General features: G+C 39.5%; 4 protein-coding genes across 6 annotated transcripts; 1 reads left to right on the forward strand and 3 right to left on the reverse strand.

The window, feature by feature from the left end:
• Positions 1–1,324: 1,324 nt before the first annotated feature.
• On the forward strand, positions 1,325–12,047 carry LOC141826520 (uncharacterized). The gene is made up of 8 exons (XM_074713773.1): positions 1,325–1,439; positions 1,511–6,506; positions 6,588–6,835; positions 6,909–7,035; positions 9,387–9,573; positions 9,658–9,975; positions 10,076–10,761; positions 11,005–12,047. Exons 2-8 carry the CDS (start codon positions 1,584–1,586, stop codon positions 11,689–11,691), a joined length of 7,176 nt encoding a protein of 2,391 aa, XP_074569874.1. The 5' UTR covers positions 1,325–1,439; positions 1,511–1,583; the 3' UTR covers positions 11,692–12,047.
• Positions 12,048–13,657: 1,610 nt separating this feature from the next.
• LOC141827975 (uncharacterized) lies at positions 13,658–16,483 on the reverse strand. Its single transcript, XM_074715325.1, has 2 exons — positions 16,357–16,483; positions 13,658–14,136 (listed from the first exon to the last, which is right to left on the reverse strand). Exons 1-2 carry the CDS (start codon positions 16,422–16,424, stop codon positions 13,911–13,913), a joined length of 294 nt encoding a protein of 97 aa, XP_074571426.1. The 5' UTR covers positions 16,425–16,483; the 3' UTR covers positions 13,658–13,910.
• Positions 16,484–19,173: 2,690 nt separating this feature from the next.
• LOC141826026 (uncharacterized) lies at positions 19,174–20,036 on the reverse strand. The gene has a single exon (XM_074713282.1). It carries the CDS (start codon positions 19,872–19,874, stop codon positions 19,281–19,283), a length of 594 nt encoding a protein of 197 aa, XP_074569383.1. The 5' UTR covers positions 19,875–20,036; the 3' UTR covers positions 19,174–19,280.
• A 262-nt stretch (positions 20,037–20,298) lies between these two features.
• On the reverse strand, positions 20,299–24,510 carry LOC141826027 (uncharacterized). 3 transcript variants are annotated; one of them, XR_012601600.1, is made up of 6 exons: positions 24,105–24,510; positions 23,010–23,077; positions 22,879–22,936; positions 21,359–21,418; positions 21,206–21,285; positions 20,299–21,098 (listed from the first exon to the last, which is right to left on the reverse strand). XR_012601600.1 is itself a non-coding variant. In XM_074713284.1 (3 exons), exons 1-3 carry the CDS (start codon positions 24,448–24,450, stop codon positions 22,904–22,906), a joined length of 447 nt encoding a protein of 148 aa, XP_074569385.1. In that variant the 5' UTR covers positions 24,451–24,510; the 3' UTR covers positions 22,398–22,903. The 3 variants fall into 3 exon arrangements, 2 of the variants coding, with proteins under 2 accessions (XP_074569385.1, XP_074569384.1); XM_074713284.1 differs by lacking the exons at positions 20,299–21,098; positions 21,206–21,285; positions 21,359–21,418 and having other exon boundaries at positions 22,398–22,936; XM_074713283.1 differs by lacking the exons at positions 20,299–21,098; positions 21,206–21,285; positions 21,359–21,418 and having other exon boundaries at positions 22,398–22,936; positions 23,006–23,077.

Raw genomic sequence — 24,510 nt, forward strand, 5'->3', positions numbered from 1 at the left:
TAAGTATTTTTTTGAAATATTATATGTATTTCAAAAAATATTAATGATATTAGAAAGTTCTAAATACGTAGAAGAATATAAATAGAAAGATATAACAATATAATTTTTAAAAGTTATTAAAGACTCTTTTGGTATAAATCGATAGCAAATCGAATTGGCTAGACTCAAACTCAACGATGAGTCATATCAATTGGATTCGAGTTCTATCTAAGTCGGATTCTTTTGGATTCGAGCTCTACCTAAGTCGGATACCTTTGACTTTTGCTCGATCTCGACTAAGGCTAACTTGGCTCCACGTTGACTGGATTGTGAACTTACCACGTGGCTCCTGACAATCCCGCCACATCATCACATTTAGTAGATATTATTGTTCTTATAATTTAATTAAAATATTAATTAATCTAATAGTAGATCATAATCAAACCCTTTACCTTCTGTTTATGGGAGAAAAGCTAACAAATGCAGAAATCAAGAACAAGGCCCTTCCTTTTTAGGACATTTGACAGAGTACGCCAGTGATGGCACTGTTTGCTGTTACTTGATCGTTGAGAAGGTAGGCGGAGACTTTCCAGATCTTCTCAGCGCGTATGGAACTGGCACCGATCGATCTTCAGGAAAATATCGTCCAAGGAGAAAAGTGTGTCTGAAGAAATACTTAGCACAGCTTTGGAGGCGACATCGCATGCATTATCACCTCGCCGCACCGGAACAGCTCCATCATCGGCGGTGGCGCCGCCCTGCACGCGCTCGGTGCCACCCTCACCCTTCCCCTGCTGTCCCGATCCGCCCCCGCCGCGCCGCCACTCTTGCGACCGCCAGGTGTACCTGGGCCACCACCGCGTCCACCTCACCCCAGTGGCATGCAGCGCCGGCAGCTAGCGGTGGCGTGACGGCCCCTCGATCGTTCTTCTCCTAGCTAGCTCGTTGATCCACTCCGGGGCTCCAACTCCACCTCCACGGCGTCGCCGCTGTGGATTCGCCACTGCTCTGCTTCCTCCTCCGACGTCTTCATGAATCGGCAGCCACCGGGAAGGAGAAGCGCACAGTTTCCAACGTCGCAGCGGGAAGCAGGATGGAAGTGGTGCTTAACATCCGCCTTGGTTGGTTATTTACTTAGTTACCTTGTGTGATGTCTGCTTTACTGGCGTTCGATTTTTTTTTTAAAAAATCATATTGTCAATTTAAATTATTTTATAATAATAATAATAATAATAATAATAATAATAATAATAATAATAATAATAATAATAATAATGTAGTAAGGAGATTAAACGCTGTTCTGCAATTTTTTTTTTGATGCCTTCTTCCAAAACCATCCCTTTAAACAAAGCCGCCGCCTCTGTCTCTCTCGATCGCGGTCTGAATTGATCTCCGCTTCGCCGCGGCCGCGCCACCGCTCTTCCACCGTTCCACCGGAAGGCCGTAGCTGCTCCAGAGAGGCAAGTTACCCCTCTCTCTCTCTCATTATCACCTCTGCAGGGGAAACCCTAATTCTTGTCGCTATAGGTAGGTTGTGAGGGGACCGAGAGTTAGGGTTTGGTTGATCGCGGTGGCGGAAGCGGGAGACAGAGTCTCCCTTTGGCATGGCCCATCAGAGCAAATTCGTTTCTGTTAATCTCAATAAATCCTACGGCCAAGCTACCTCTTCTTCCACATCTGTTCATGGCCGCCCTCGCCCTGGCTCCGCCGGAGGTAGTGGGAGTGGAGGTATGGTGGTGCTCTCCAGAGTTCGGAGCTCGGTATCATCCTCGGCGAAGGCCGCCCAGAAGCTTGCCGTTCCACCCCCCTTGAATCTGCCATCTCTAAGAAGGGAACATGAGCGCCTCGATCCTGCTTCTTCGGGTTCCGCTGCTAGCCATGGAAGCCCAGGGCTCGGATCACGCACTGGCTCTTCGGTTTTAGGCTGGAGCAAGCCATCGATTCCACCAACATCGCCTTCTGTGCCAGAGAAGGACGGCAGCATCAGAGGGCAGGCTCAGTTGGGGAGATCAGCCATCACAAGCGATGGGCACGCAGGTAACCCTTACATGCCACCCGGTGCTCGTCCAGGTGGCCAGCCGCAGAATGTTGCATCTGCACAAGGGTTTTTGGAGAAAGCTGTGATCTTGAAGGGTGAAGACTTCCCTTCTCTAAGAGCCACGTTCAGCTCAGTGCCAAAGCAGAGAGAGGCATTGAAGCAGAAGCAGAAGCAAAGGCAGGGAATGGAGGAGCAGTCCAACCAGCGAGAGGTATCTGACCTACGTGCACCTCTTCAGATGAGGCCTCAGATCAGATCGTCTCGCCTTATTACAGATATCGTGTCAGATGGCGATGGGGTGTCAATCCAGCGACTTGGTTCTCCAGACAATTTGCAAAAACAGGCCAGGCACTTGCCTGCTCTATTGCCACAGGTTCGACTCCATCACACATCAGATTGGACGGATGATGAGCGTGATACCGGCCTCTGCATTCCTGAACGGGAGAGGGATCGTGGGTTTTCAAGATCTCAATCTGTTCAGATTCATGATGCTTACGATCAGGATACTGGGGCTGGCAGTTCTTGGTCCAGAGATTTCTTTAAAGGCAGTTCTTTGGTGAGGGATTTACATGATGCAACTAATGAAAATCATGAATTTGGCTCGTCAAGGTTTTCAATGAATCCAAGAGATAGACCAAATGCCAATGCATCTGGCGTAAACAGAGATAGACATAATGTTAGACCCTCAAGTGGAAACAGGGAAATGAATGCAGATGGCATCAATGCTCCTTCATTTTACAGAGAAAATTTTGGTGATCGTTTTAGCAAGAGGAACCAGGATTATAGGCATGGAAGAACAGAATTGGGTTCCCTTGAGAGCTCAAGAATTGATAATAAAGCTGCTGCAGAATCCTTCAGCGGTAAGAGTGCTGAAAAGAATGTCCATAACCACCAGAATGGTTATCCCAGTAGTTGGTCAAAAGGAAGTTCCTTTCAGAATAATGCACTGTTGAAGGGCCAAGTTCTGACCAATAATAAAACCACTTCCTTGAGTGATCCATTACCGTACTTTGGTAGAGAAAAGTGGTCTTCATCAAGTGGTGGAAAACCATTCCTTGAAGATTCTGAGTTTGATAGCAAGGATCCTTTTTCAGGGAGTATGAAAGCCATGAATGCTAAAGTGTTCAAGAAGGTTCCAGAGAAACAAGTTGATTTGCACGATCCAGTTAGAGCGTCATATGAAGCAGAGCTTGAGAGAACACTTATGTTGCAAGAGCAGGAACGTCAACGCATTCTGGAAGAGCAATCTAGAGCTTTGGAGCTGGCACAAAAGAAAGAGGAAGAGAAGGAGAGGTTGGCCAGAGAAGATGAGGAAAGAAGAAGGTTGCGTGAAGAAGAGGCAAGAGAGCTTGCTTTACGGGAAGAGCAGGAGAAATTGGAGGTTGCTAGGCGAGCTGAAGAGCAAAGGATAGCAAGAGAAGAGGAAAAGAGGCGCTATCAAATGGAGGAAGAAAGAAGGAAAGAGTCTGCTCGAAAGAAACTTTTGGAGTTGGAAGCCAGAATTGCAAGACGACAGGCTGAAGGAAAAGATAATAGAGTTCCTTCATTTTCTAATGAACAAATACCTGAAATTGTTAAGGAAAAAGACATTCCTTTAGTCACAGAAGATGGAGGTTGGGAGGATGGTGAGAGGATGGTAGAACGAATCACCGGGTCTGGAATATCTGATTCTTCATCTGTGGATAGATTTCTGGAACTGGGTTCTAGGTCTCAATTTCCCAGGGATAGTTTTCCTTCATTTGTTGATAGAGGTAAGTATTCCTATGGTGATGCAATTATTCCTTCCCTAAATGAAGATAATGCTTACCATAACTCAAGGCAGGATGTTTTTGGTTACAAGAGAGGCTTCCCTAAAAAAGAGTTCCATGGTAGTACTGAAACAATGCCTAGTAGACTATCCTCTAAAGAAGCGATGATGGAACCTTCTCAAATGCCAGAAGAATTCCGTGATCATAGGAAACAGAGATGGACTCCTAACAAAGGGCATGATTATTTCAAGAGGAATAATGATGTTGATGAGAGTAACGATGATGCTAAGTTTGGAGATGTTAGAATGATGCAAGGAAATTCACATGGAAGTTCCCATGCCCAGTATTGTGGATTATCATCTGATTATTCAGTTGATGACTTTTCCTCCTTCACAAGGTCCAGCCAATTACCAAGGCAACCTCATGTGCCGCCACCCCCTTATGTAGCTCCTTTGCACAGAAGTTCCTTTAGAGGCACTACAGAAAGAGCTAGTTCATCAGGTTTCATAGACAATGATAGTCATTATAGCCACGCAAATATATATGAGCATCGGATCATGCCAACAGGTAATGACAGTTTGCTTCAGGAAAGCCTTCAACAAACACAAAAAACTGCTTCTTTTGAGGGAAATGCTATCAATTTAGAGCAAGAATCAGAGAAAATGAGCCCAAGATGTGGTTCACAGCTCTCCCTGTCTGTTTCAAGCCCACCTACTTCGCCTGCGCTTCTTTTGCACCATGAGATGGATGTTTCTAGGGATTCTCCCCCACTGCCAGCTTCTGCTGATGGTGACCATACTATTATATCTGACAGTGAGCATATTGTATTCCCATTGGAAGGTGGTAGTATGGATAGAATGATGACTTCAAGTTCAATTTCTCCTGAAGTTGATGATGAATGGCCTATTGAGACCAATGAAGAGATACTGGAAAATGAGTGCGATGAATTCCGGGACATAGCTGAAGCACATGAAGGTGACAACAATAATCTTCATCAAGTCCATGATATGGAAGATTTACAATCTGATGTGCAGGCAACTGGCAATATGGAACAAGTAATTCTTGGATTTAATGAAGGTGTTGAAATTAAACTTCCAAATATTGATACCTTTGAGATATCCTCTAGCAACAGTGAAAAGGAATTTAAAATACATGGAGTTCCTGCAGGTTGCTTGGAAGAATTGATTATTAATGGTGAAATGACTGCAAGACAAGGTACTGCTGATAGTTCTCTGACAAATATAAGTGAAATGGATCAGGCTCTGCACAGTTTATCCCTTGATCCTGCAGGAGAATCTGACTATTCTGCAAACAGTATTGGGGCATCTCAAAGCTCAAGATTGCCAGATCAGCCTATGACTCTTGCCACAAGCTTGTCGGTGCCATCTTCAACCACAGATGCACTCAGTTTATCCTTCCCTTCTATTGTTAGTCAGGTTGAAGCTCCTGTCAATCTTCAGTTTGGTCTGTTTTCTGGTCCTTCTTTGATTCCTTCTCCTATACAAGCCATTCAGATTGGTTCAATTCAAATGCCAATTCATGGTTATACGCATACAAGTCCATCTCTGCCACAGGTTAATTCTTTCCATTCTCCTTTGTTCCAGTTTGGACAGCTTAGGTATGCCCCAACTCTCTCTCCAAGTACATTGCCACCAGCCCCTCATGCCACATCGATCATTCAGCCTCCTGTTCCAGCTCCTTATTCGTTTAATCAAAATCCTGCTGGTGGTTTTTCTAACCAAGCAACTCAAAACATTTCTCAGATGACAAAACGAGATGGAAAATTTTCTAGTTCTTCTGATAATCAAATTTCTCATGTGCAAAAAATAGCCGAACCTTCTCCAGGAAATTTGCCAGCTGAGCAGCTTAAACCATTGTTAGAGGCAGGAAAGTATGCTTCTATAGCTTCTCAGAATCGGACAAATGCATGTTTTATGGGTGACAAGAAAGGTACAAATGATTCAGCCTCTCATGCTGACAGACATGTTTATGATGATACCACTGAGAAGAGAAACTATCGAGGATATGGTAGGCGAAAAGAGCCTCAACCTCAACAGCATGGTGAATTTCATTCTTCAAGGTACATTTCTGGACAAAAAGCTGCTCCAGGTACTTCAGTTGAGGGTCGAAGGAAGAGATATGCTCACAATGTTAGAACTCCTGCCCCAACATTATTTCCTGATATGGATGAACTGCAGGGAGATTTAAGCAGCTTTCTTCGTAGATCAAAGAGAAATACCCGAAGAACTGAATTCAGAGTCAGAGATAATATTCAGAGAAAGAAAGCACAAAGCATAGAGTCATTAAATAATGTGGGGTTAGATGTGAATTCAGTGGCTACTGGAATTACTATAAGGAACTTCAGTAAGAAAGATGAAGCTTTGACTAAGTCAACCAAGATTACCAATCAACCAAATGGCTCCAGTTCAAGTGCTTCTACTTCTCAAGCTGTGAGTTCTGATAGGAAGGCTGACAAAGTTTCGAGCAATGAATTTATTTCAAAGAACACCAATATTGGCAAGTTGCATGCCAGTAAAGGCAATGCAAATGCAAATGAAACTATCGAGGATGACGGTGATGCTCCTTTATTGAGCGGAGTTGTTCGCATTTTTAAGCAAACAGGAATTGAAATTCCTAGTAATGAGGATGATTTTATTGAGGTAAGGTCCAAAAGGCAAATGTTGAATGATCGACGAGAACAAAAGGCTAAAGAAAACAAGTCCAAGGCTAGGGTGCAAAAGGTAATTTATTTGACTTAATTCCTGTGGTTGTGTAGAAGTATTTCAAAGGACTTTATTTTTTGTTCTTTTTGTGATCAACAGGCTCCTGTCAAACAATCTTCCACTTTACTAAGTAATGCATCCAAAGCCAACTCTAATAAAGCAGTTGGATCTTCTATTGGAGACACAGCTAATATTGCTTGCTCTAATCCACTTGCTGCTGGGGGAAAGGGATCTGCTAAACTTGAGGCATCATTTGCATTTACTGCCAGCATGTCATCTCAGACGCTGCCTCCAATTGGCACTCCTTCAGTAAATATCATTTCTGAGAAAAGATTGAACAAATTAAAGTATGGACTATCTTTTGGGCAGCTTCCTTTGTTTCTATAATTGGCGTCTTAATCACAATGCATTTTTTTACAGACCAAGCCAGGTGATATCTGCACCTGCTGTAAATGATAGTGAGTCAATTCCTGTTCTGGGGCCAACAGAAAACAAAAATGATGACTATTCTCCAATGCCTTTGAGCTTGTGGGACAGTGAAAATCAGGTAATGTCTTGCAATTGATCATATAGTTCTTATCTTGTATTGTGTAGTTGTCTTTGACAACATTTTTGTTATCTGCTGTGTCCAATAAAGGCAAATACGCCACCTCACCAACATTTGCTCATTCAACTAGTCTCCTCATGTGGATATAAACCCTTGTTTGTTTGAAGCTGTCGCAGTTCTTGGTAGAATCCTTGGTAAAACCCCATTCTGCGGTTTGGAAGGCGTGTACTATCTTACTAGTTTATAAGAAGACATCTGTTCTGCATGATCTAGGTTCTGTGTTTACTGAAAGTCAGATTTGTTGTTTTACATGCTTCCCAAAACTTGAGTCAGATTTGTAGTTTTACATGCTTTCCAAAACTTGGCATTCTTATGATTTCCCATATTTCCATATCAAGTTTAATTTGCTTGCTCTAGCTTTCATGTTGCCTAGCTGCACTGATTTCTATGCCAAAAACCATCAACTAGCATGCTACATGCCAGATTTATTCTTTATTCATCATCATCATTGTCATCCCTTCAGTTCTAACTGGTTTTATTGGTTGATTTTAAACATACCAATATCAACTTAATATGTTTTTTTAGTTTTATAATTCATTAGAGGTAAACCTAATTGCTCATAGGTTGCATTTCTTTAATTTTACCTTGTAATCCTACACATCTGTTTTAGCACTGGCTGAAGTTTTGAGGATGCAGTGGTTTAAGCTTACTTGTAGTCTTTTTAAGTTTTGTGAATGTAAAAGGTTGGGGTTGTTGGAATCAGGAGGAGAAGTATTTGGAACGTGCACCTCCCTAATTCCAAGTCCACCAAATTCAGCTAGGACATATGTGGGGCCTCACAATCATTTGTTACTTGGAGAAAGATTTTTCATTCAACATTAAATTCCATGTACTATCACTTAGCCTATCTTTAGTTCTTTGTGACAGGAGAAACTAAATTATTGCAATAGAGCAAATTCTTGAATTTAGATTTCATCTAGTTAGAAAATTTAATTTTAAACTCTCATTTACTTGGAAAAAAAAATCATTGAACAATTTTGTTTCTGGTCAAGTCAAGCCTTAAAATCTTAAAGCAATCTAAATTTGACGTGTTCCCATGTTGGAGAGCTTCATTGTTCTTCATGTTAGGCAATATTCACAATTGATTAAAATGATTTGAGGTTCTTGCAAACAACAACTTATTTGGTCATTTTTGCAAACAGTTTAGTCTAATAATGTGCTTCTCAAAGTATACACAATCCTATGATTCTTATCCATAACTGATCCAAAGAGATTTGATTAATTTCCATCTTTATGAGGCTTTTGAATATTGGCACTTTGCTAATTACCCTGAATATTACTTAATTGTTGCCGGTAACAATGTAGTTTAGTTTGATTATGCACACGCCAACTTGACAGTGATCCAATAAAGTAAAACTTGAACAGGCAATTATGGGCGCTTTCATTACCAAGGTTCCTTAATCAGCTACCAAGTCCTTTTTTTTTTTGTTGCTTCTGTAATGTTATGTTGAGCTTACCCCTCCACCACCACCCCCCCACCCCCCCCCCCCCCCCCCCCCCCCCCCCCCCCCCCCCCTCCTTTTTATCTCTCACTACTTTCTTCTTGTTCAGGATTCAATTCTTGTTATGCCATATTCTCTATTTTTCTTTCTTGTTTTTACCTAGATCTCATATTATCCAGAGAGAACAACGTGAATTGTCAAGGTCTTGGCAAATCTTTCAGACCACTGCCATTTTCCCTCAATATGTCTAAGCTGCACATTTTAATTTAAAAGGTTGTAAAGAATACATTCTATTTAGTCTGTTTTGAGCTTGTGTTTGACTTAAACGCTTATCATTTCTACAGACTTTCCTTGCAGACCAAATTTAAATTGGTTCTAAGCTGTAAAATGATCAAAGAATAGGTACCATGTCTTGTTGCATCAGTAGAATTCTGTAATGAGTGTTTTGTTATAATTTGTTTCACAATAGATTTGAGCTTAGATGTTTTTTTTAGTCAAATTTTGTTTTCTTGGCATTCACATGGCACTTAGATATTTCTAGGATTTGTTATTCTTGATGTTTTAATGGTCTTTGCTTAATCAAGGTGATTTGCATTTTATTCATTACCAGATTGGATTTATTTATATGTTCTGGAAATTTTTGAATAATGATTATATTACTAGAGGCGTTTTCCCATAGCTGTAGGAAGCAGAATATTTTGTCTTTTTTATCTTTGTTTTTTCTGGAATGTGGTTCGTTATCTTTTTACTGCATTGATGGAACTTATTTTCCCATCATCTCCATATTGAATTTTATGTGCATTATGTTTTGTTTGTGGTTTTTGAACAATGTATGTTATCATTTTTCAGGTGATTGATTTAACGCAGACTCAGCTTGATGAAGCTATGAAGTCGGCACACTTTGGCTCACAAGTAGCATCTAGCATTGTTCTTGAACCCCCAAAATCTGCAGCATCTGCTGTGACTCCAGAGAGCACTTATCCTTCATGTGCAACACCGATTAGTTCGCTGATTGCTGGTGAAAAAATCCAATTTGGTAAGTGATTTTCTTCTTCAATATTCAACCTATTCTTAGTGTTTATGGACAAAATGTTGAGTTTGTATAATTCTTTTGGTTCAGGAGCAGTGATTCTGCCAAATATTTTACCTCCTGTTAGCCGAGTCATTTCCAAGGGATTTGGGCCTCCAGATTCAAGCATATCAGACGTGAGCAAAGATCAAAATTTGATGAACAACAATCATGCTATGTTTCTAGTCAAAGAAAAGTGTTCTAGTCAACCATCTGCAAATCTCGAAGATGCAGAGGCAGAAGCTGAAGCAGCTGCTTCAGCTATTGCAGTAGCTGCCATTATCAGTGATGAAATTATTGGGCCTGCTATTGGTTCCTCAGACACCAAAACGTACTCTTCTGCTGATGGCACTGCATTGACTTCTCGAGGTGATAAAATAAGTCCTGTTATCTTTCTTGTACATTTAATATCTCATTATTGTAAAGTCAATGCTCGAACAAGCTAATAAATACATGAAAATTTCAACAGGTGTGGCAGCAAACCAAGAAATAACTGTCCAGTCTTCCAGTGAAGAGTCTTTAACTGTTGCTCTTCCAGCAGATCTTTCTGTAGATACTCCACTCTCAGTATGGTCTGCTTTACAAAGTCCACAAGCTTCCATGTCAATGCTTTCACAATTTTCTGGAGCACCACCTTCACATTTCCCCAGCTTTGAGATGAATCGGATTGTAGATGGGTGTCTTTTTTCATGTGGGTCAAATGATGAGTCTGCTGGCTCACAGGGACATTCTCAAAATGTTACTTTAGGTTCAAGTACACTGGGGGCATGGCCGCAGTACCACTCTAGTTTTGACCCTTTTTATCGCCCACCGGCAGGCTATAATGGCGCATTCATCAGCCCTGGCGGAATACCTAGTGTTCAATGCCCCCCTCACATGGTCGTCTACAATCATTTTCCTCCAGTTGGACAATTCGGGCAAATAGGATTAGGTTATATGGGAACTGCATACATCCCTACTGGGAAGCAACCAGAGTGGACCCAAAACCAAGCTTCTTCTAATGCTAGTGACAATGAGGGTGATCCAAGCAATCATAACACTATATCTGGTCAGGGAACCCCAACCACTGCACCAAGTACTGCCCATAATTTAGCTCCAGGATCATCTCTGATGGTTGCTTCTCCTCTGACTATGTTTGACATGAATCCTTTCCAGGTAAATATGAATTGAGCTATAGCTGAAACTAGAAACTTTTAAGTTATATCTGAAATGCAATAATTCCTACTGCATTGTTGTTCCAAGAGGGCGGAGTCCTATTTTATGTTTCTATGAGTATAGGATGGATCGTTTTGTCTATGTTTGAAATTTGATTGAAATTATGACATTTTGCTTCTTGTCGGTTTGAATCAACTTACCCTTAATTTACCTGTGTAACTTGAGTATCTACTTTCTGTTCAGCCAACTGCTAATATTCCTCTGCGAGCTTGGTCTCATGTGCCTCCACCACTCCATTCTGTCCCTTTATCCGTGCCACTACAGCAGCAGAAGCAGCCGCCTCTGCTGGACAGTCGGATCCCTATACAATTTGGCCGGACTGGTGATACATCCATGGGAAATAGTAAGTCTGATGTTTCTCATACATCTGCACCTGTAGAAGTTATTGGAACTATTTCCATGCCCAATTCTGCTGCCCCCAGCATGTCAGAGTTTGTTTTGACTAAGCAGCCAACTTCTAGCACTGCCAATAATAATGAGTCAGTCAGACCTTCAGAAAGCACTATAAACGTGAATGAGAAGCACGTTATCAACGCAACAGCACGAGCTTTAGGGACCATTGTTAATGATGGTGGGCGCATCAGTGCAAGTAGCAGCAGACCTAGTGGTCAGATGACAGATGCTCCCTCAAAACCTCAACCACCAACAGTGCCTGGAGGCAATCACCTTCATGCAGCTGGATATGGTGATCAGCATCGTGGAATTGTGAACCGTGCAGGCTCTGGATGTGAATGGCATCATCGTCGATTCCAGGTCAAGAAACAAGGTTCAACAAGTGTTGACAAAAATGCTGCCCCTAAAATGAAGCAAATATATGTAGCTAAGCCATCTTCCGGTGGAACCTCAAACCAAGGCCAGATGAAAATTTGATAGCATCATATTGGTATAATCCTTCAGTGTTTCTATCTCCTCAATAACAGAAGTTGCCATGTCTCTGCTTTAGGTAGCTTTCCCATCAACCATGAGAAGCTAAAGACTCTGCACCCTTCAACTCGCTGTTCCCCTGTTTAGTAACCTATTCTTGATGGACCGTGATTTATATTATGGTTTTGATGATGCTTTTATTTGTATGGTTTATTATATACATACAATATGCTTGTTTTTGTTTCATTTGAACACGGTCGATCTTGTTATAGTTTCATTGATCATTTTTGCCGTTGAATTTTTCCATGTACCAGAATCTCCTGTCACTGATTTGCCATATTCTGTGTGCATGCTTGCTAAGTTGCTGGGTTCCTGCTTGATGCGGTAGGCTATCATGTTTCATTCTCCTTAATTTTTGTATCTTTCATATCGAAGTCTTGTTTTAAAGGCATTGATCCCATCCATTACTTCTTTATTTATTTATTTTTTAAATCACTATCCTTTGGGTTTTACATGAGGCATGTTTTTGCCAATTAAATAATATTAATTTTGTCCACTCATTGCTATGTAACTGAACTGATGTTAAATATCAGTAAATTTTGTAAAGTTTTCTCCGATTGGAGTTGATGAATACAGTTTGTTATTGATTTTGTTTCCTCAACACATGAATCTAGCTGTTTTTTGCTATTGTTTTTTCAACATAGAAATTACTTCTAAATGGAACTTTTCTTAAAATGACATTCTAATTGTGATATATTTTATGTATGTGTATATATATATTATAAAATAATTTTTCAATGTTTAATACAATGTAAAATTATGGTCAACGAAGATATTTTTCTAGAAGAACAACTTTTTAGAAGATATTTTTTGCCTCTAGGATATAAATGAGTTGGTTACGACGGAATAAAGTTGTAGAAGAGGATAAGGGTTTGAATCTCGATAAAGTTGAGATAATATCCTTCTCTGTCGTGATCAATTGTAGTTTCTTGATTTATTTTTTCATATATGATTGTGAAGTTGATCGTGTGGGATTATTAGGGTGGTAGATTTTTAGAAGAATAGAAGAACAACTTTCCTTCTAAAAAGATCACAAAATCATCCCCTCCCTTTTCTATGCATGACATCTCCATTTTGATCAATATCAAGCAAACTAATCAAAGAATTGGACCTACTTGACATTCTTAGACTAATAAACCTAATTGACCCAACTGACTTGCTCAGATCGCCAATCAAGTACGATTTGCCTGTACCAACTAACTCATCCAAATCACTTAGTTTACTTGTATAATTAACCTATTCAAACCTTGGATCAATTGACCTGGCCAATCCACTTGGATTGCACAACTTACATGGTTAAAAGACAACTCGATGCATAAAGTTTTTATTTGAAAAAAAAAATTATTAGACATAATCTTATCCTTCAAACTCGTGACCATCAGAGTATACGGTAATGACTTTACAGTTGCACTAAGATTCTCTTCCACTGCCCAACCTACACAGTTAAATAAAAAATATATATAAGTAAATAACTAAGCAAAGGCCTTCATTAATTCCTTAGCAAAGTAAATTTTAATCCAGAGAGCTACACAAATTATGAATCTCTTTATTCTTTTCTTTTTGCATACATTGTTTGTGTTTTAACATTTTTTGTTACATATATTGCTTGGGAATCTTTATAAAATCACCCATATTTATCAATTCTTCTGGACCTATAAAAAAAATTCTAAAATAAATTGAGCCAAAAATGACAAATTCATGTACTTCACAATCCGAAACCAAATCAATAAAGTAGTAAATCAACTTTTTTATTTTAGTTAATTTGATTTGATCGGATTTTGGTTTGCAGATGCCCACTCCAAACAATTTGAGAGAACTAGTGATATAATCTTGTATCAAATTCAACAAAGGGCAAACGACATATAAAGCCAAGTCAGACTACCAGATTTGAAGACATGAACTGAGCAACTGATGAATTTTCTAATTGCTACTTTTCATAACTTCAAAGAGTTAGTTTCACAAGGTTTGCTGATGAACAATTTCAAAGGAACAACAGTTCATTGGACATAGAATTGAATCAGCAGGTGACTCATGATGAAAGGAGGAAATAGATCTTATTGAAACGACATGCATTTCAAATGACAAGCTGAAATTTAGTTTCATGATCGATACGAGATGGATACATAAAAGCAGAAAACAGATGAGTTTACTTGAGACAGCCAAAGTTAACTTTCTGCATCCACTGGCACAGTGTTTTCAAGGTTTTGGGCTTCTAGGAGTTTCATCTGGTTCTCTGCATGTTCTCTTTCACATTGGCTGATTCCTATGATGATATCGAGCATGGTACCAGTGGTACCAAAGAATACCAATGGAGCCAATGATTTCCTGCGTATTCCGACGGGAATTGCAATTAAAGCACCAGCAACAGAGAAAAACCATGTTCCGAGTGCACTACAAATACCAACATGCATGGTTAGATATTGTCGACTCAGACATATACACAAATCACAGACATTTTCCTCAAGCCAATTCAGCAGTAACATGTTTGTTTGGCAAGTCAGTAATATCATATCAAAGATAATCTGTTGATCAAACTACAGTCACATTTACAAAACGAATTGATATAAACTGAAAGGCAAGGAAGGAAGATGATGAAATTGAAGCCATCAGTTACATAAACAACCTGGCGATGCATCTGCTTGTAAAATAAAGTTCCGGCTACCCTATGAGAAACTGCAAAAACAACTATTGCATATGGCATGTGGTAGGTTGGGTGGTCTAGATCAGTTCGGTTGGTTTACTACCCTGAAGTTTCTGGAGCATTATTTCAATAAGACTAATCAACGAACAAAAGTTACCAGACCAAAAAATATCATCCATATAGTGAAAAATTAAATAATATAACGTATCCCTTGTTTGCTAGTGATATCACAAAAAATAGAATATACCAAAGCAAAAAAAAAGAAGAAGAAGAAGAAGCTTTGCTACAGAGTTTAATTTACATCTCACTCCGTGTAAAGAGAAGTATGCATATGCAATAGTCGGTTGAAGAGTTTATAGACGTAAAATAAGTTCTTATGAAAAGATAAGTTTATGAAATTAAAATAACTTGAGAAATCCTTTCCCTTTCCTTTATCTCTTTGATAATCCAGCTTGGTGCCACAACTCTGGTCGTTGTCACCAGACAAATGACTCTTGTCCACCTACAATCTCAACTGGTGCTACATGTTCTATGCTGCTCGTATTGGTGCTAGTGCTACAGGAGCAACCTGCATGCTATGTCGTGCTGAAGTCATTGCTGCCCAAAGTCACCATATTCTTGCCAAGAGTAGAACAATAATCATGAATAAAGCGCACACATACACCCAAAAATCTTACATGGTACCACAAAAGTAATAGTTCTCCAAAAACACTCAAGTGGCTATTCAAATACTCTGGACCAAAATGGGTGATTAATAGGCATAAGCTGCGCATCAATCAGAACAACTTTCCCCCATAAAAATAGGCACATAATAATGGTCACATGATCTTATGTAAATGTTTATTCTTCTATTCTACAACAATAATATATGCACATAGTTTGTGCAGAATTCCTTTCCTCAAAAGATACCAAAGTCCCTATGACAGTATATTCATAGAAAAAAGAATAACTCTGCACCAAATTATGTATTAAATAATTTTGAGAAAGTTTTTAACACCTCGCAATAGTTCAGCTTCATGCTTTATCAAAATAAATTCACCTAACCTACTAAGACAACCAAGAATCGTGATAAATCATTTGTCTCTCAAAATCAAAGCAAAATGACAAACTTAAAACCAAAAGTGTTTTGACTTCTACTCAGAAAAATATAATACATTTTTTGTTTGTATAGCACACACAAGCATCACTCTAGTAGGTTTCGATTGCATGCTTTATAAAGAGAAACAGTTATCTAGAACTAAGCAAGGTAGGTAACTAAGCATGCCAAGAAAATAAGTTTTCTTACTTTATCATTATAAATGTACCAGTCCAATAGCTTCTCCATATGATGTATACAAAGAATAAATGGGAAACCATTGCTTGAAGGAACTCAACTCTGACAATTTTATTGTACTTTGAATGAGGTATTTCTCCTAAACCAACAACAAAATGCCATATTTTATTTCAAATTTACAAGCAATAGGTAACTGTCATAAAACTCACAGATATAATTGAAACAGTGTAGGTTACTTATTCCACAAAACACTAGAACTTCCACAATGGGAGTAATTGGATCATTTCCTCTTTGCTAAACGTGGCTATGTAGAACAACTGAGTTATGTTCGGTGGATCAAGACAAAAAAATTATTTCATTAGTAAGATCAAACATGGTCATATGTGACAAATGGTGATTCTGTAAAAAAAAAAAAGGACCAAAAGCACAGAACAGAACATGAATTCTTTCATGCATTTACTCGCCCTGATATCATTGATCAGATAACTCAAATGAAAAGGATGTATAATCGAGCCAGAGCGCTTATAGGGGCAAACAGAAGATCTGGATAGGAAGAAGGACGAGATAAAGAAACAAATCAAAAGGTGAAATTTTGATCTTCAACGGCATGGCAATCACAACGCAGCGATTTTCAGAGGATATATCAAGCATTATCGGTCGTGGAAGGAGAATTCGATCGACGAGCGGAATGACTTACTTGGCAACGGTGCAATCCGCGAGCTGCTTGACGTTGTCCTGGCCGCCGCCTGGTATACCCTTTTCCATCTTCCGCTCGATCACCGCCGCTGCGCTTCGACCTCGCGAGCGGTTTAATAAAGGGAACCCTCAATTAGGTTTCCGGGAGGTCCACGTATACTTCACCAACCAGGAAACAGAGTATAGTGACATCCGATTGGTCCGAAAGTGGAGCTAACACCCACATCAGGATACAATCAATGTGCTTCTTTCCGCATCCGGGCGCCCTTCTTCGTTCCCGGTTCCTCTCGCCTCTCATCTGTGAACGTAGTAGACGGCAAACAGAGCCGCCGCAGTGATCGTGGTCGCCAAGAAATGGCCATCCGAAGGAGGTTACAGACATGTAAGCCTAACATCGATCTCTTCTTCGTTTCAAGGAATAAGTTCAAGAGACCTTTTTGATGCCCTTTTTGCCGCCATGTTTTCAAAGATGACTTCTTTGCAACCTGTGTTGTTCTTTCAGCTAACATGTTCTCCCTTGATACTCAAGAACGATCCCTGCACCTGCACTATGTTGCCGTCTCCTAAGAACGCAATCATTTCCCTACTGGCCAAGCTTCCTAAGAAAGCAACTGGCAAGTGAATTTACTGCAACTTTGCAATCGAGCTCATTGCGTAAGGATGGACAGACTACATCAGCAATGAACATCACTGATGATAACCGAGTGAAGTATTTTCTTGGATTTGGTATAGTTTCCTAATGAATCAGCTTAGCTATATGCTGTGTGTGCTGCTGTAATCTCAGAAAAAGATGGAGATGTCAACGAAATGCCTTCAATTTTCTTCTTAAACTTCATTTCAGAGAAAATCCATTTGCGCAAAGCTAGGATCTACTAATATCTTGTATCTGGTTCCTCTGGGAATTTATGTCTTTCATGTGCATTAATATGTAAATTTTGATGTTATTCAACAGTTCTAACTGGTCAGCTTAGTTCCAAAATAATCATCAGGGAGAAGAAATATGCTCCGACACTGTCCCAGTGTCCTGGTAGTGGGGCTCATGCAATGTCCTACAAGAACATGCAGCTCAGAGCTGAGATGGAAGCCAGAGCTGGAGGGTCGACGATCTAGCTGGAAAGAGGAGGGCAATCGATCGAGCAGGCATTTAGAAGCATTTTGATCTAGGAATCATTGGGCAGCTCAAGTATATGAACTCGACCACATCAAATGCTCGAATGTCCATGATCATGCTGTCGATCTTAGTGTATATAGCATCGTTTTCAAGGTAGAGAATTAATCGTTAATCATTGAATATGGGAAAATATTGAATCATTGAGGTCTTCGATCGTTCTTCACGGTGTTGTTGTATGTTTGCCATTGTCGTTGTGATTATCTTCTTTGAACAAGATCCAACATTATTTATTTGCTCGTCGTCCATTCTTTAACTTGGCTTGGCACTTGAGCTGGCAGATGTGAAGGTGGCTGCCTCTGTTTTAGACAGTGTTATCTTTCGTCATTTTGCATGCTTTCTTTTCTCAAATCAATTGTTGTAAATTTAATGAAGGATTAATCATGGTACATTGGTGTGTCCTCTTAATGGTTTATATTATTGCTTGAATAAAAGTTGGGTTAAACTGAATTTCGATGCTGCAAAAAAAAACACATGTTTATAAAGGCGTTGTTAACGCATAAATTTCGCCCATAAATTTCGCCTACTCTTTGTTTAAACATTTTTCATATATACATTTCTCTCCACAAAATAGGACTGCCTGATAAAACAATTGAAGCCATGTGAAATCTAACGTGATTGATTAAAATAAGACGGCATGGATTGAGGATCTTAGGAAAGTACAAAATAGTGGGACTTCTATTTCTTTAGTTCTTTAAAAAAAATTAAAAAGAAAGAATATATATATATATATATATCTGGCACACTACTCCAGTACGCACCTGAGTGCAGTGCAATTTCGAGTGCCCCGCGCACTCAAGCGCGCACGTTGTGCGCAAGCGGAGTGTACAGCATAATCAATCCGTGTATATATACATAAGCATCCGTAATTTGAGTTGATTAGCATAATCAAATCCGTGATAGTGCGCGGAATAGATTTATTGAAATTAGGGAAAGATCGAATCTCGATGAAGTCGAGATAATATCCTCCTCCGTCGTGGTCAATTACAATTTCTCGATTTACTTCTTCACATATGATCGTGAGGGTGACCGTATAGAGAGTGTTGGGATGATGGATTTCACTTTTGCTGAAAAAGAGTATGCGTTGAAGCAAATCAGAACATCCATACCTTGTGCGTGGTATGCAATAGAAGATTTTGAGCGTTCGAAAATATTTCTAACGCTCAGAATAGGAACACTATTATTATTTATTTATTTTTTTATATTAAAGTCATTTAAGATTTTATAATTAGGATTTACGAGTTGACTTATAATATTAAGTAAAAAAAATTTTAAAATAAAAAAATTTAATTATTCATGAAATGTGTGGGATAAAAAGTATGATACTACAATCTAATATATCCCATAAGCAACTAAATTTTTTTTTATTTTAATTTTTTTACTTAATATTATCACCTAACTCTTAAATCTTAAAAGAGAAAATCTTAAATAATTTAATTATTAAAAAAATAAAAAATAATAACTTGTAAATGTGATTTTATAATACTTTATTCATAGTGCCACAAGAATTGAAATAAATTCAAAATAACAAAATTGTCATGATAAATGAATAGAAAAAAAAAAAAAGAAAGAAAAAGAGAAAAGAAACATGGTGAATCTTTCTTCTCTAACAATAAGTTGCCACAAAATTGTGGCTTTATTAGAACAAATTAATTAAGTTCTAGTAGAATCGATCGATATATTAAAGTTTATGATCTCCATGAATTCAAGCAGAACGAATAAATCAACAGAGAGCCAACATATTGTGATCGTCGTCTCTAGCAGAAGCCCCACAGATTCATGTCGCCGGCTGCGATCTCCTCCCACTCCTCCGGCCAGTAATTAGAAGATACTACAAATTGTTCGTCGTCCACGTTCTTCGGCGACTGCACTAGCGCTCCGAGATCCACCCAAGATTCATCCACTACCACTTCCTTCTTCTCGCTCGTCGTCGACGTCGTCGAGCTGTAGGTCGCCGGCACGACAGCGGACCGGTACCGATCCTCCTCGGAGTCGGAAGGAAATGAAGTAGCAGTAGTAAGAGGAGGAGGAGGAGGAGGAGAGTTGGTGGTCGTGGTGGTGGCGGCTGCGGCTGCGGCGGCGGCGAGTTTTTGGATGGACTTGGGGGACAAGGAGGCAGGGGCGATGAAGCGGCCGCGAGGGAGGGCGGCGGGGAAGTTGAAGGTGGCGGCGGAGGAGCCCTTGAGGCAAAGGAGGGCGGCGTCGTAGGCGCGGGCGGCGGCGTCCGGTGTGGAGTAGGAGCCGAGCCAGATGCGCGTCTTGTGGAGCGGCGCCCTGATCTCGGAGACCCACGAGCCCCAGCTCCGCCGCCTCACCCCGTTGTACTGCCTCTTCCCGCTGCTCTTCCCCATTGTCGCCTTCTCTCTTCGTCTTTCTCCTTCGGCTAGCTCCTTCTTGTTCTTCTCCCCGATGCCGACCGTATCAGTTGAGTATATATGCTCCTTCTCGCTCGCTGGCGACTGCAGGGAGAGGCACAAGCTATTTATAGAGGCTTTTCGGCCATGGAGAATGGACGGAGAGGGAGCAACGCAAAGTGACGGGTGGTGGATGGACGATGCGTGGAGTGAAGAGAAAATTTATTGACAGTACAAAATTTAAGAACTGTTTTTTTAAAAAATAAAAAAAAAAATCAAATCATGGCACTCCCGTGTCGACGTTGACTATATCATCCAAAGGCAGCTAGATTTTCATGATATTCCTTCCTGGTTGACAAAGCAGACCATAGTTTTAGAATGCCTATTGTTACAGAATGTAAACTACTTCTCGTAGAAATAGCTGAGAAGGGCTCTTAAGATCCCTATAATTCTGATAGATATTGCAGTTGAGGAAGTGAGAATCATCATTCGTGGAACGCATTATGACAAGGCACAGTAGCAGGAGTATGAAAACCTAGACGCAAGCATAGGATTCTGTCAGCTTGCAGATCAATGAGTTAGGTCAGTGGCCAATAAAAAAAGGAATACAACTAGCTAACATTGCTGGGAATTATTAGCTGGATGAATCTCTTGTGGCCCCCAAATGTTTTAATCAGAGATGGGTAACCCTACCTGGTGAGCTTGCCCACAAGGGATTCATGAACCTATTAACTGTTGTCGAATAAATGAGAGCAAAAGCTTTGGAGATTTCCTAAATTTGATCCAGACCCACATCTGAAGTTTCTATGACTGCATGAAGCTCGAGTAAAATCTTCATGCATCTACTGAAGCCTCTCAATATGAAGGATCCAAAAGTTACTCGAGAACTCATGCCATGGGATGATGTACTTGTAGATTCTACGAAAGGATTATCCTAGTCCCACAAGGGACCTGCTCAATGCTCCACCACATGAACTGATTGATTGAAGTTTTGTTTTAGCTAGACCTGAGACCATGAGAGCTGTTTTATTCCCTCCGTCCAAGGTTCTCCCAGGTGTTTTGATGACAGTGTCACATCAGTCCACTCTGCTCCTGATTTCCTCCTTATAATAAGTGTTGTTGATCATGTTCGTGTTGTGGATGCTGGACACCGTGCATCAGCTAAGAAACTCATCTTGAGCTGTTAGCTTCTTTTATTTGAGAATAAAAGATTAGTTAAATCTGCCCAGGCGAAGATAGAATCGAGGTCAGAATCCAGCACAGGCTGCAAAGGCTACAAAAGAATTGAAGCCATTATTTAATGAACCACGTACATCCCAGCAGAATACCTGTTAAATATATATATATTGGAAGTTTGCTGCTGAGACGATCCAAGATTGAGGTGGAAAGAAAAGATGCAGCAACAGATCTGCCAAGAAATGTTCCATTAATAATGCATAATTAATTTATCCAATTAGATTGATAGTTAGACGATAGATCACCTCAAAGTGCAGCTCTTTTCCACCAAATCACAGGTAGGGAAAAAAACTCTCTTCATGGAACTGATCCCTGATTATTTATAACTCAAAGCCAAACATCAGAAACTGAATATATAGTAAAAAATATAAATCTGTTTATAGTTATCTGCGTTTACTCATTGTATTCTTCCTCCAAAACTAAGAACCTAAGTGGCACACAAGACTAAGCTGCATATCTATTCAACAATCTTAGATGATATAGAAGGGCTTGGGCTCCAAAGCTTATGAAACCACTGTGTTTTACCAGAACAAATTACTAGTATCTGGAAGTAACAGTGCTTATCATAATATATGCCCTGTGTTAAATAGGGTCAACTGGCTAGCTTATACTCAAAGTTAGTCTAGCATCTTAAAGGGTACTAATCAATACATAGCACACATGCAATAAGGCCAACAAGTAGCACACAGAAACGATATAAAAGCAAACTATAGCCAAGACATAGTCCACACCAAATGCAGCAAACAAAGCACTTGATCATACTATAGGTCTATAGGCAGTTGGCACAATGAAGAAGTATCGGGCAAAAAATGAATCAAACTTTACCATAATGGTTAAATGGAACTATAATCCCTAGTGTTAATTCAACTAGTGATACTAGGATCTTCAATATGAACTCACCAGTTGGTTTTCAAGCTATTTTCACTGAAGATTTTCAAGTTTGCCAACCAGAAAACTAAAAGATATAATATTCAACAACATGCACTTCAAATTTCAACACCAATATCTTCTCCCTTGTCCCACTAAGCTGAATTGCTCTAAACACACAAAAAATGAAAGAAAAATGCTCTACAAATCAAAAAGTACTTCGTCTACAGAAGACCTGTTCTTCGTTCTCAGTTAATGTTTCCTTGAGTGTAAAAAATATCAAAATAATTATACAACTAGCAATGTTTTTATTCTCAGTTAATTCTCCCTTACTGTATTAGTATAATTATGCAACTAGTAACATAAATAGTTCTTTAAAAGCTCAAAAAAAACTTCATAGCAGTGTAATACAAAAATGCTAACTCGCCTAATATTGATCGCCAAAAAGAAAGAATTGAAGGATTCTGCAGCCAGTGAACTGCTGACATAGTCACTGAGACACTATGTAGCACCCAAGAGCAACAAACAAAGAATATTAGACAATAAGCACATGGCAAGTACAAAAGAAAGAATTTCAGACATAGCAGTTACCCTCAAACTTAAAGTCCCTATTCAGCTTTGCATTAGTTAAAACATTATTCAGGATATGCACATTTACAAATTAGCCAAAATCCATGAGAAAAAAAATGAAATTCTCAAAAGTATTCCTTTCAAATCTGTTACAAGTATATTGACAATCTGTCAAATAGTATGCAAATACGAAACTCACACTTATATTGGCATTCTCCATCAGTTTATTTCTAGGTGTATCCTTGTAGAACATCATAAGATTGATAATGAGGCAAGCAAGTAGAAAATTAATCCAAACTGGTTTTCTTCATTTATTCGTATTACAAACCTTAAAGACAATTCTTATGCGAGGATCATTCCATCCTGAGTGTGTTGCCAAGGTGAACCTGAGCAAAACCAAGTTGGAAAACAATAATTGGATCAAATGCCCAGATGGGAGCTTGATGGGAGCATACCAACATTTATAAGGTCTGAACAAAATGATTTTGTCTCAGAATAGACCCCAAATGGTCCATGGCTGATATATCCTGATGAGAAAAAAAAAGAAGTCAAAATAGCACTGCCTGTGTTCTCAATTTATGTTAGACCATACTGAATTAGCACAGGAAGTGTTACTCTAGAGCTTGCTGTATAATTTCTTTCAAGTACTGAGGCTAGCATAACCATAGTAATTCCATATCTTCCTAAAACCATTTACCTCCAAGATTAAAAAATCTACCGACTACAGAACGTTTGGTCTATAATAGATCCAATATCATCAGTTTTAACGCCATGCACCAAGAGCTTCTCACTATGCCCACTAAGAAGATCTTCTACTCGGTTAGGACCATATAAATCCACCATAAACAAAATCGAGGTGCCAAGCAAATAAGCTACTCCCTCTCAAGATAAGATGTTTTTCATCTTAGTTGGGATTCCCTTACTTGCATCAAGATAACTAAAAAACAAATAATTGTTGATTATCTTTAAAAAATCCAACAGTTCAAGAAAAATTTTATCATACACCAAAGTACAATATTACCGAAGATTGATCAATAGAAAAAAAAAAGAACGGAATGAGACTTGTAAACTGATCATAAATTAACAACATAATCACCATAAATAGGAAGTGCATGAAGACAATGAGCCGCGACCATAAAAATCACATGGTTCATCTTCAATTCAACCTTTATCACTGGAAAATCGGAAGTGAATGAAGATAACGAGTCACGACGTCCGTAAAAATTACATGGTTCATATATATTTCTCCCTTTTTAATCTTCTCTTGAATTTTAATTTAAACTATGAATATTAAATAAAACTAAACAATCATTTAGTTCTTAATTCTAGTACAACTTGCAGAAATCTAAAACGCTAAAGCATTTGTCGAATAAATTCACCAATATGTTCGATTGTCTTGCAAAAAACTCAATCGTTTACAGATGACAACACAATCGAATGATGGTCTCCAGGGTAGTAAGAACTGGACAATAAACGGACGGAAAGGAGCCACCTTGCCAATTCCTTCTACTGATCAGAAGCAGCAAGAACAGTCGAAGGGACAAAGAGGGGTACCTCCCGCGTCAGTCTTCCCCACGCCAAGCTCATCCGCGGAGTAGATGGTGAGGCCGTCAGATGTACGCCGCCGTCGGCTTGGCGTATTGGAATCTTCATTCAGAGCTCCTTTCCTCCTCTTCTTCTTATCCTTCATTTTTGAGCTGCCGCTCTCCCCTACCTCCTTATCTAGCTTATTTCCGCCATGCTTTGCTTCCTGATCATCAACGGGGGCACTCTTTTTCTTCTTTCCATGGAAAATCTCGTCGATCTCGTTACCAATTTTCTTCTTCTTAGTTTTCGTCTTCGACTCGTGAATCCTTTCCCCAGGCGCAGCATCTTTTTCTTTAGAATTTTTTGCGGACATCGCCGGCGGATCGATGAGAGGGAAACCACCCTGAGGCGCCGACGGCCGACCTTTTCTTCA

This window comes from Curcuma longa, chromosome 4, assembly GCF_044706935.1.
Source record: "Curcuma longa cultivar G26 ecotype Majalengka, Jawa Barat chromosome 4, ITB_CL_G26_1.1, whole genome shotgun sequence".
Lineage (NCBI taxonomy): Eukaryota > Viridiplantae > Streptophyta > Magnoliopsida > Zingiberales > Zingiberaceae > Curcuma > Curcuma longa.

Bases quoted from the DNA above. Each gene is read 5' to 3' on its own strand.
- LOC141826520 (XM_074713773.1), top strand. From the start codon at position 1,584: ATGGCCCATCAGAGCAAATTCGTTTCTGTTAATCTCAATAAATCCTAC. The intron at 6,507-6,587 runs GTAATTTATTTG...TGTGATCAACAG, and splicing joins CCAAGGCTAGGGTGCAAAAG to GCTCCTGTCAAACAATCTTC. The intron at 9,976-10,075 runs GTGATAAAATAA...AAATTTCAACAG, and splicing joins CACTGCATTGACTTCTCGAG to GTGTGGCAGCAAACCAAGAA.
- LOC141827975 (XM_074715325.1), bottom strand. From the start codon at position 16,424: ATGGAAAAGGGTATACCAGGCGGCGGCCAGGACAACGTCAAGCAGCTC. The intron at 14,137-16,356 runs GTAAGTCATTCC...TGGTATTTGTAG, and splicing joins GCGGATTGCACCGTTGCCAA to TGCACTCGGAACATGGTTTT.
- LOC141826026 (XM_074713282.1), bottom strand. From the start codon at position 19,874: ATGGGGAAGAGCAGCGGGAAGAGGCAGTACAACGGGGTGAGGCGGCGG.
- LOC141826027 (XM_074713283.1), bottom strand. From the start codon at position 24,450: ATGTCCGCAAAAAATTCTAAAGAAAAAGATGCTGCGCCTGGGGAAAGG. The intron at 23,078-24,104 runs GTACCCCTCTTT...TTTTCTCATCAG, and splicing joins GGGGAAGACTGACGCGGGAG to GATATATCAGCCATGGACCA. The intron at 22,937-23,005 runs GTATGCTCCCAT...GGTTTTGCTCAG, and splicing joins TTCAGACCTTATAAATGTTG to GTTCACCTTGGCAACACACT.